Here is a 12,373-nt window from a genome sequence, read left to right on the forward strand (position 1 = left end):
TTTACATATCCACTTTCTCAACCACCCTACCACACACACACACACACACACTCATAACTTAGACACATAGACATGACTAAAAAAAGTGTTCTGGTATGACGAGTAAAACCAAGCAAAGAGTCACTTACTCCCAGTGCTGAGACTCAGACTGCTGCAGTGGCTGGATGTGGAGAGGCTTCCCGGCTGATCGGAGCAGAAATCATGCCGACCCAAAGCGCCCGGTACCGGGGAGCTGCCATGCTGAGAGCTGGTTATGGAGCTGGACGGTCTGGAGCTGCTACAGTTCTGGGAAGAAACAGAGATCGTTAATTAAATGACGTAAACGATCCTTATGTTAATATCTATCAAACACAGACACATAACTCATTTTTTTGCCAAGAAGAGATGCTTCACACCAAAAAAATCTCTTCTATCATCTTTCCTGAAATCATCGATGCAATCGTCATCCAGGCATGCTTGTTTGCTCTTTATTTCACGCCATTGGAAACGCACACATATGCAGTCGGTATAACCCGACTCGTTTCCATCCTGTATCGTGTCAAAACTTGAATTAGGATCAAAAAACTAATCTGCTTCCAATTTATATCTATATTTCAGCACTGTCATGGACCCGGACCCTGCGAGTATTGAAAGAGGGGTCGTTTTTTATTTGGCCGGTACAACTGACAGCTTTATTCCTCCAAGCAATCTGCCACAGTGTGTACAAGTGTGAGGTCATTCAGGTCAGGAGACAGTCGGAATTAAGCGCGTTAACACGGCTGGTCCGGCCTGCTCCAATATATATATATATAGGGAGAAAAAAACATGTGATCAAAGACGCTGGAGGGTTTGTAGGCTTTGCACGTCAAAAAAACAAATTTTATTTAACCACAAAAAAAAAAAATCACACACTAAATCAAATTGTAAACAAAACAAACACCCGGTTCTTCTCTATACCTGATAGGATTGTATACACTGTGTTTCTGTCCGCTAAAGATGAGCACATGTTGTGCGTGTGTGTGTTTGTGTGTGTGTAGAGTCATAGCACTAGATACAGAATGTCTCCCCATGGATTTATGAAGCAAAACAGCACCAGCGATACGCAGCATACAGCTCGCATACTGTCGACTTAGGAAATTGTTAAATTGCCCAGAGAGGGCAAACGGGGTCCCGGTGCTAATACAGCATGTTACGATATATATCAGCCGCTACCTGGCACTGGCGTTCGGGGCACCAGTCATTTTTTACTCAGCCTCAGTCTCTTAATGGTGTCAGATCTGTCAAGTTGGGGTCAAAGGCAAGAAGAAGGAGGGGTTGGGCTGGGGGGGGGTGGATACTAAAATCAATCTACCTTTAGAAATTGTCTCATTCGGCCGGCGATGACCGGGTGCCGCGCCCGGACCGGGAGGGACAAACTGCCGGGGGCTATAAACCATGACTAGCCCGGAGAAGAGTTAATATGATCATTCATAAAGGGACAACTCGGACACGGTGGACTTAATGGGAAGTTTGTGTGTGTGTGTGTGTGTGTGTGTGTGTGTGTGTGTGTGTGTGTGTGTGAGTGTGTGGAGCACAAAGGTGAGGGGGACACGGAGGAAGCGGCTATTAACTACTTTTAAACTACAGGGGCTAAGTGATCTCCAACGAACAGCAGCACTGCTTATAAATACTCAGCTGACAGTTTAATATCAGGGGACAATCTTGTGCGGGATTAGAAAACTTGTAACCCTGGCCCAGGCGCTGACATTACCGGGATTGAGGAGGCCAGAGTGCAAAAAAAAAAGGGGGGAAAAAGAGGATTATGGAGGAGAACTATCATTTATTTACGTATAAATAAATAAATAAATAAATAAATAAATCTAACTATGGCCACCAAGGAAGGCTGTCCTCCATCAGCTACATTAAAATCAAATGTCTTAGAAGTTTATAGAAATGTATTTACTGTAATTTCTCCGTTCGTTCTATAAACATTTGGACTTAGACACAGATGCATGAACCACTTTGGGGGTTTTTTTCAGCTTACGGAAAAATTCTGCGCTTTCCTTCGCTGCTTGAGCCTGTTAACCGTGCTGCGGATCTGTGAAATAAAAAATAAAAAAAGAAATAAAACAACCCAGTGAGAGAAATATACTGTACATACATATACATATATACACACACACACACACACACACATGCATGCATGCATGAAACCGAACAACAAATGACGAGCAATTGTGTAAACGTCACTGCGCATAACAGACTCAGAGCAGGCGCAAGCGTTCCAGTTCGTCACGGGTAATGGGAGATGAAAGTGACATGCAGAGCCGCGAAAGTAAAGAGAGCGGCCTGGATCATCATCTGTCGCCTCGCGCCGAGTGCCGCGGAAATAAAGTGCTGCAGGAGAGAGCAGGAAACGATTGCGTTTGTTCAGTCAGGGGAGAAAAGAAAGGAAAGATAGATATTGATGGAAGCAAACTTGGAAAGAACATTTTCATAAGAGCGCTGCTAATCCGGTAAACATTTTATTTGTCAAGTTCAAATGTGGAATAATAGTATATAACATAACATAGGTGGCGTAGTGGCTAGTACTGTGGCCTCGCACCTCCAGGGTGAAGGGTTCGATTCCTGCTTCGGGGTCTGTGTGTATGGCGTTTGCATGTTCTCCCCGTGCTTGGTGGGTTTCCTCTGGGTACTCCGGTTTCCTCCCACAGTCCAAAGACATGCCGATTTTAAGATTTTTGTAACGTTATGCACTTTCAATGGTAATACCATGTGACATCGACTCATGCTAATTATAAATAAAATGTTGCCATGTTAGCAAAAGGCTGATTGAATCTTACATTTGCTATTGTAATTTTATTTTAATTACTAACCCCACGCTAGCAGCAGTTACCAGCAGATCCTTTAAATATTAGACGATGCAAACTGGATCAGACCTGATTAAGCTGTGATGCACAAGTTCACTTTTTTGGGGAGGAAATTTGTGCTGCATTGGCTTTTTTATGGGATCGGACCGAAGACTGGAATAAATTTACCTTGGGTGCCTGTGATCCTGTAACAAGTTTACTGGAATATAATTATATGGTTTATGATATACAGTATAACTAGTATATAATCAGTGTCATTCAATTCAAATGGTGATGGAGGTAGTGTTGTGGCTGATCAGTATTTTGGGGGTATTTCTATAACTTTATAACTTTAAACCAATGTTTAATGCAAAATGTAAATATTTTGAATGTAATTAATGTATAAGTTACCTGGTGTTTTTTTTTTGGAATAAAGGGAAAGAAAATGATGTCATCGAGAAGAAAAAGCAGAGGAAGCATCACCTTATTAATATACAGTTATTACTGCAGAATAAACACTTCCTTATTGAGGGGTTTTGATAAATAAATATATAAATATTATATTATATAAATATATAATAAATATATAATAAATGATACATAATGACACAAAACACGTCCTCCATTTAGACCTATCGGATTAATTCATTTTCAGAATCATAATTCAGGATTTTATTCATGGTGTGATGATCTGCGGGTTTGATCTGCGACTGATAGAAGAGAAACAAAAAACAAAACAGTGTAGAGAAAAAAATTACTAATCATAATAATAAGTCAAGAGCAAGCGGGAGAAAATAATGTAAAAAAAAGGGAAAGATTAATATACTTTATATTTACAAAACCCCTCTTTGAAAAAGGTAATAAAGCAAACATGGGTTGCTCACAAATTGTGCAGACCCCAGGGTCAAGGGAAGGCTGTAGTTGGAAAATAGATTCAGAAGCACTAAAAAAGCCACTTAAGCAAGAATGCGGCGATGATTTATTCTACGTTGCGTCGAGAGAGTCCACAGAGAGGGAGAAAGACTCTGCCGTGGCAAAGCAGGGCTCTGACTCAGGGCCACCTCCTCACCTTTTTTTCTTTTTTTTTTTAGAGAGTGAAAAGGGATGAGTGAAAGAAGACAAAAGGAGGGGAAACGTTTAGCCTGTGCCAGGGTGCCGGAGGTGGTGGAGGGGGCAAGTCTATATAGTGGGAGGCTGTGACCTTGTGCACACTTACTAAGCTATGCAAATGCTTCCTTTTTTTTCCCCATTTTTTGACAGCATCCTTGAATGTGATTTTTTCCCCCATTGGTCTGCCAATATTCAGTAAGAAATGTTTAATGGAAAATTATTTTAGTTCTTTAAAATATTTCAAAAAGAAACTTTAGCCCAATGCAAATTCGGAGCGTGTCCTCCATGCATACAAATATAAAAGATGATCTATAGCCAGATCTTATTCCATGCATTATGCCTGTTTTTATTTTGAGTTCAGACAGGACGATTTACAAAAAAAAAAAAAAAAAACTCATGCATTAAACCTTTTAATATTTTATCCTCACCCCTATAAATTTCCCTCTCAAACAGCATCTAAATGTTGTATGACATTACCATGCGTCCTGAATATATTCATGCTCTGTCTCTCTCTTTTGGTTTGGTTTTTACCCCACCACTTCCAGAAAAGGTGTCCCGGCCTGGCAGGGACTTAACGTCAGGATGTTAAATGGAGGGCTGTGAGTTTAAAAACTTAAAGAGGCAGTGAAATATTGTCCAATGTGCTTGAGGAATGACTGGCTCTTTACTCTGCGTGTCAGTGGTTAATGGCAGATCTGGATGCATATAAGTTAGCCCAAGCATGAAGGGCAGTGGGACATCCATGTGTTGGGGGAGAGGGAAAAAAAAGAAGGAAAAAACAAAAATAAAAACCAAAAAAACATATCCCATTGGTGAGGAGGCATCAGAAACTTGTCATTTCTCTCACTCAATCAGTCAGTCAGCCTTGAGACACACTGCAGACTCACCTCTGTGTTGTACACGCCATATATCAGGAAGATAAAGAGACCCTGCGGAGGGGAAAAGGGAGGAAACAGAACAAAAAGAACATAGAAGAAAAATGCTGTTAAGGTTTCATTATTATTATTATTATTATTATTATTATTATTATTATTATTATTGTTGTTGTTGTTGTTGTTAAAAAGTATATGCAGAATACAAAAAAAATAAAATCCAAACAACTTAATATTTTTTTTAGTTCATTTAAGAAAAAGAAAAAAAACTTTTGTTCACAGATAATACCCCGACCGCTTATAAAACCTTATAACCCAAGGATTTCTCTGTTTTTTTCTCACATACTGTATGAGCACCTTAAGAACCTGAAGTGTTCACTTTACTCACTTAAGCCGAGACCCGGGAAAGAACAATCAGCAGAATAGATAAATGTAGAATAAAAAATCTTAGAAAGGGAAAAAACTATTCGAAACTACTTCGAGTCCACATCCAAAAAAAAAAAAAAGAATATGATGAATATAAAATGTCCTTGGGTGGACAATGAGTGGTGAATATTTATCTTTTTATTTATTTTTATTTCCAGCATTGTCCCTTTTTTGAAAGGTTACGATGTGCATTTACGGTTCAACACAATTCTGCTCGTTCTAAAGGACGCGACTGACAAAGAGGATTTTTTTCTGAATGGGATCGGAAGAACTTCCCTGTTCGACTGATAAGCACTGAACGTAAAGAATGGAAAACAATATTTTGCTTTCAACCCAAAAAGGGCTGTTCCACGTGTATGACACGTAACTGTCAATCAATCGATCAATCAATCAATCAAGAGTTTTGTAAAATCCAATTTGCTACAGCGAGAACTCAACAGATTCATTTAGACAAATTGATGGAGGCCCAAACTCAAATCTGGACTCAGTGGGTGTCAGTTCGCTTCATTATCCAAAGTCATGTGGAAAGCTTTGACCTGAGGGATCCTCGCTATATTTATGATCCGTGTCAAGATTCCTGGATTTAAGAGTAATGAAAACCATTAAAAAAAAACTTGCTTATTGATGCTATAAGTTAGACGTAATACCGTACAGTATATCCATGTTTTAAATCAATAAATTATACAGTTTTGTCCTTAAACAAGCTTTGCTTCTTGGCTTACTGAACCAACACCCAGCGGATCGTAACTTACTAATGCGTAACTTTTTTTTTTTCTTTGCACTCCAAATGTTTTTGATTAGCATATTTTTGATCACGATGCTTATTCCTAATTAATTTAGTTCTGTTTTAACAAAGTGGGGAGAAACATTCCTTATCTACAGTATCTATATATATATATATATTTACAAAAAAAACACAAAAACACAAAAAATAGGAACCCACAAGCGATTAGAATATAATTGAATTTAAAAACAAGTATCATCAAAACGATGAACTGCTTAAAAATGTTAATCCGGTAATATCAAGTGCAAAACAACTATAAAAATAGAGCGGATGTAAATGTGTTTCGTTTTTGTTTTTTGTTTTTCTCTTTTGAACTCGTCGAAAAATGTCTGCTTTCAAAGTATAGCTGGAGATCAAACAAAGCGTGCGCATTAATTAGGAAACAATTGCATGAGTAAAAAAAAAATGATAAATGAATAAAAATCAGTAAACAAAAAGTGCTTTCTGTAAACATGTTACCCGTGAGACTGGGGTGATGGAGCGCAGACTTTTTATTTGCATAACCAGAACACGCACTAAGTAAAGGAAGAAGAACGGAGACGTTCCTAAAAACCAAAACTAGTTACAATTCTGTATATTCGTGTGTGGACAAGAAGTCAGAAACTTTGCACTCGAAAACCTGAAAAACAAACAGAACTGCTTTTTTATTCCGCTGCCGTTCGATCTTTTGCCTTCGAGCTGAAAAATCAGTACAGTTTAAAGTCCTTACTGTACATCAGCACTTACAATGCTCTCTCTATTCACCTGAGCAGAGACTACACTGCATCCTGCGCTGCCATGAATAAAGGCTCTCGCTCGTCATTACGGGACAACAGACTCCAGAAATTCATCTTGCTTTTCACTTAGTCGTCTCTCATCCTTCCTTTATGGATGTGTACCTTTGAGCTTTTACTTACTTTCCCTCTCCATCCTGAGCGTAATAAATGGTAATCAATTTTCACAGATGACCACCTCGTCTTTACTTCCTCTCCTTTTCCTTTCACAGTCTCCTCTAATGCACGACAAAAAGTTGCAGGCTAAAATCCCCACAAAGCCATTTTTATTTATGATGCTGTCCTTGGTAACCGAAATTTCAATGTAGCGAGATGAAAACCATGATTAAAGAGACGCAGTGTCGAGGCGATGGGTGTCGGCGGCGGCGGCTGCGGCGGAGGTGGTGGTGTGAAAGAGAGAGAGAGAGAGAGAGAGAGAGAGAGAGAGAGCATGACAGCTTTCTGTCATCTGAGCGAATGCTTTGTGACATTGCAGTGTAAAATATTTACCGTCACTTACTTGGCGGCAGAGTCGCCGGTGTCGTTCCTGGAATTAATATTTACGTTGCGTTTTTTGGTTACACGCCTCAAAACTGGGTTAATTTTAGAATACATAAGAATAAAGACGCACAACTGAAAATCCAACGATGCAACAACAGTGCTAAAGTGGAAGAACAAGATGTTTTTTTTTTATATCAGGCTAGCCAGCTAATCTTAGCACAACGTTACACAAGCTAACATAAACATAAGGGGTGTTCGAGTCAAACCAAGGTGTAAAACCACTCCTAGCCGTGTTTTAAAGAAGGTTCATGAAAGACGATACACACAATCGTTCACCAGCACCACTTGCACATTACAGGAACTCGGCCGGGAGTTATCGCCACATTCCCCCGTACAGTCCTGACCTCGCTCCAGGACATTTCCACGTGAAGGGGTTCCTGGGAGGCCAGGGTTTCAGATGTGGAGCAGACGGTACGATCATGTCTCCGGCGTAATGAGAAAACTTTCCACCTTGATGTAAGTGCATTAGTATAGCAGGAGATTATATAAAGGAAATAAAGAGAGTTTTTACTCTCATAATAACCGTGTTCTGTTATTCTGTACAATCAAAAATCCTGGTTTGACTTGAACGGGGGAAAAAAAACAAAGAACTGGCTAAACTCTGGCATCAGGACAAACTTATTGTGCTAATAATTAAGCATTTTTCTCCCCACAGTTTGTTTACTGGACTCTCCCATCATATGGCAGGTGAAGACTAACATGTGCTTTAGACGTTTTTGAAAGTGCTATCCATCATTTTCCTCATGCGCGCCTGATTGACTAGTTTCAGCTTGATTTTTGCTCCTTCGGCTCCTGATCTCTAGAGGAGACAGCTTTTCTGTTCCACCACTTAGAATGTGAAATGATAAAATAACAAAACAAAAGACAAGGTTGCTTTGTTGCTCTCATCTATAATCTCAATTTTAGCAACCCATAGTTATATAACATAATAATCTATAATCTATAATCTGTGGAATACATTTAAATATATCTCTTTGAGACGCTCTAAGATTATTAATTCAATGATTAATTCAAGAAATGAAAAGACAAAGTTTATGATGTTCTGAGTCTTATAATTAAGATTAATAATAAACAGTTGTTTTCTCATTTTAGTGTGACATAAAAACAACAGGGGAACGGGATCTGCTCTGCGGAATGGAGGCCGTGCGTGATCTCGGGTTCGCAACCAATTTCTTCATTTTGCAAATAGCGCAACCCGGAGTTGACACGAGGAGTATCAGGTGTATTCGTGAGTGTGTGAGGGTGTTGTGGTAGTGATTTCGCGCACAAGTTGAAGGCTAGGTAGGGGTTACGCTCAGGGGAACTTTAAAACAGCGGGAATCCGAATAGCACTCAGCACACCCCAGTCATTAAACAGCTGGATGCAACAGCGTGACACACACACACAGGAGAGCCGCGTGTGGCCGCGTGGAAGGTGTGTGGAGTTTTTGCGAATAAGTGGTTTTGCAGAAAGATATTCCTAGATGAACAGATGAACAGCGCTGTCTGTTAAACGCGTATTTTTGTAAAAGTGTGAGTGTTTCTTCTGATCTGTTCCCAAAATAAGTTCAGATGAATAAATTAAACCCAGGAGCTATTATTAGGGAGATAAATAAAGCTCTACTGTGAATTAGGAAATAAAATGCTAATGGCCTAATTTAGTAGCCTCGTTTTGTCTGGAAAATCCATTCAACTTATTTCCAAGGTCGACAAAAACACGCAGCGCTGCGTGCTACTTCAACAAAACTAAAGAGGATGCACCACAGCTAATCAAATATCAGATATTCTATTCAGGCCTTCCTTTTAATCTTTGTCATTATTATTATTATTATTATTATTATTATTATTATTATTAGACAAAACAGGGGAACATGCCTTTTTTATTTGCTATTTCAGTCCCTACGAGGTCAAGAGAGTCGGGATTTTCCTCGTGTGAGCAAGAAGACCTCATACATGTGGCTGTAATTACAGTAATAAGAGACAAAATGCTTTAAAAAAAAAAAAAAAAAAAAAGCAACAATAGAAAAAAATGAAAGAAGAATGTACAAATTTTTTGGAAACCTGCCCTTAAAAAAAGTTTAAGTAAATCAAGTAACCAAGTATGTTTGTTACTCCATTCCTTGTTGATGTATAAAGTCAGGAGGATTATATAAAGTATAAGACGGGTTATAATGGAGGCGCTGCGTGATGCAGAAAACAGAACGGAAGAGCGAAAAGATCACAAACAGCAAAGAATGAATAAACAGGACACATCAAGCATAAGGGCACACAGTGACTCGAGTTACATTATGACTAGTTTATCTGTTTTTCAACGGATCAAAGTCACACAGCTTGGATAAAACAAAAAAAAATGCAGAATACTAAATATTTTAAATATTGCATTCAATAAATACTGAATGCTTGTGTGGGTATTTTAATAAAAAGATAAATAGATAAATACATGATGAGTATGACAGCAAAATGAGATCATATTTTAGCAGTTTTTGATTTAATTTAATTTTTTATTTAAATGAGCATAAAGTGTTAGAAAATATTTTGTCATTTGTTTCATTGATCACAAGAGGGATAAAAAGCACAAATTGTAAAAATTAATGTCTAAGAAAGAATTTTTTATTATTTTGCAAAACGCTATAATTTAAGTTGTGTTGCACAGAAAACCTTTTAAATTATGAAGTTTCAGAAATGTTAAAGGAAACATTAAAAACAATAGAAAAACAAAAGTATGTTTCTTTTCCCTATCATTATCGGTTTCAATTCAGTTTTTTTTATGCCTGCAGATATTATTAATTTTGCCAAAATGAGAAAATGGCAACAAATTTTTTTTTACAATTTTTCTGTCAAACTATTCCCATTTTGTTTTAAAGTTTTACCAACATTTTACATCTTATATTAAACTATGAATCACACATTTCTAAAACAACATTAGACAGGCTACTCCAAGTTGTCCGAGGTGTGAGCAAAGTGTGACTGGTTTCCATCCCAGGGTGTATCCAGACTCAGAGTCAGATGAGTGAATAAATGAAAAGAATATATACAATATATTAGGTACATTAGCTAGCCACTTTATGGTGTAGGCTTTGTGTATCTCAGAGACACTGGGTAGACTAGTACAGGGTGAATGCTACAACAGCACATTTGTTTATTCGTTTTGATTTGACGTCTCAAGATTTTGCCAAAATCCTCATTTGCATGCAAGTTGAGTTTGGAAGCTTGATCACGGAAAATATCTCTTATGTCAGGCTAAACTGCATGTACAGCTACATGCCTGCTATAGTTATAAATTGTACATTTTGCTAAACTTAAAAAGACGCAGGATTTTAAGAATTAAATGCACATGTTTGTCGTAGATGTGTAATAGTATGCAAAAGTAACAGTTCAGTAAGTACTCTTAGTTTTGCATCCAGTTAAGTAAAAAAAAAAACATAAAATTTATTTTCTTATTATTATGAATTTAAACTTGTAAAAACTTATCAAGCTGCCAACGTATCCACGTACAGCCCATATTTACCTGAACGCAAAAGGATTGCATGAAAAGGCACCTATTAAAATTTCTAAGTATCTTGGTGCTGAGTTGTTTAAAAGTAGTAAAAGCACATAGTTACTAAAGATAGTAATTTATAGAAAACCATTAAAATGCTTTAAAATTAAAAGATTAAAATATTTTATATATATATATTTAAAACATTATTCCCGACTGCTGATGGTGCTTTCACTATTTATTTATGTTATTTTATTTTATTTTCATTTTTGTTTAGTTTTTTGCACAACTCAGTGAACACTTCTTTTTATACAGAGTGAATAAAGAGCGTAAATGTCCTGCCATGAATTCGTTTTAGGGTTTTATTTCCAAATCAGATGTTTTTACTGTTTGGTAGTGACATTAAATCACTGTGGCTGCTCTCAGCGTCGTTATTAAACAAAGGAAAACTTCTGAGTTATACTGTGCATAATAAATTTTAACTTTAGATTAATCAATACGAAGACATACTTGTGTGTTAAATATAAAAGATTTAGGCATTTTTAACACAAAAATATACATCATCCACTCGAGTTAGATTCCTGTGTACAAATTCATCTGTCAAACACTCCAAATGCAGTGTTAAAATAATAATATTTTTTTAAATGTTAATCATAAATTTCATATCTCTAAAATGATATTTGAATATGTGCTATAAATACTGTATATATATTAACAATGAGATCACTTAATTAATAAAAGGGGCAGAAAAATGTAAAAACCAAAAAAAAGACTCTCCTTTTTTGTTTTATTCATTCATTTTACACACAATCACACAAAAATCATAGGTAGCTTTAATGTTCTAATAAAAAATACTTTAGCTCAGTTTCAGTGAAATAAAGTATGTGAATATGAAACTAAGCTACCGATATTTAATCTGTTTTCTTGTTTTCTTTATTGGGGTAGGTGAGATTACAGCTCTGTGTAGGTGGGATTTTATCAGTATGATCTGGCAACCCTAAGAATGGTTATAAGAGAGAGGTTTTTAAAAAATAGAAAGTTGAATTTGAACTTTTTTTTTTTACTCAGGTATGAGGTTTAAAACTGTATGATGTTTAAACTAATCAGATTATTTCTCTTGTCAGATCCCAGTTGTTCCTGTTCTCCTGAGTTCAAACACATCACAGCTTTTCCATTATAGTTACTGATTGAATTTCCCATATACAAATTCATCTGTCAAACATGCCAATGTTAGAAATGACATGATTCTGACCATGCGACTTAGCATTTAGGATGCAATGTTAATTCAATAAAAAAATAAAAAAATAAATGATAAAATGATCAAATAATAATTATTTTAAAATAATTTATAAAATAAAATAAAATAATGTAAAATAAAATAATATTTTTAGGTGTTCCTGTTACTTTAATAAAAATTACAAAATTATTGTTATTTTATTTATTTGTCTTTATACTATTTAGTGTTGCATTGGTGTATTATTCTTATTAATTATCTTATTTTTAACAACATAATGAAACAAATAAGATACATATTGAAATATAGTAATACTGTATACATTGGTAATCCTTTATAGGATAGCAGTCTCCCAAGGAAGTCCAAGACC

General features: G+C 36.6%; 1 protein-coding gene across 1 annotated transcript in view; it reads right to left on the bottom strand.

The window, feature by feature from the left end:
• The window catches only part of LOC128542935 (adhesion G-protein coupled receptor D2), a 67,853-nt gene that overhangs the window by 27,969 nt on the left and 27,511 nt on the right, over positions 1–12,373 (bottom strand). The window contains exons 20-22 of the mRNA XM_053513129.1: positions 4,805–4,846; positions 2,003–2,056; positions 129–285 (exon numbers count right to left, since the gene is read on the bottom strand). Coding sequence (XP_053369104.1) covers positions 129–285; positions 2,003–2,056; positions 4,805–4,846 — 253 coding nt within the window. The remainder of the gene's footprint in view (positions 1–128; positions 286–2,002; positions 2,057–4,804; positions 4,847–12,373) is intronic.

The sequence above is a fragment of the Clarias gariepinus genome, chromosome 15 (genome assembly GCF_024256425.1).
Source record: "Clarias gariepinus isolate MV-2021 ecotype Netherlands chromosome 15, CGAR_prim_01v2, whole genome shotgun sequence".
Lineage (NCBI taxonomy): Eukaryota > Metazoa > Chordata > Actinopteri > Siluriformes > Clariidae > Clarias > Clarias gariepinus.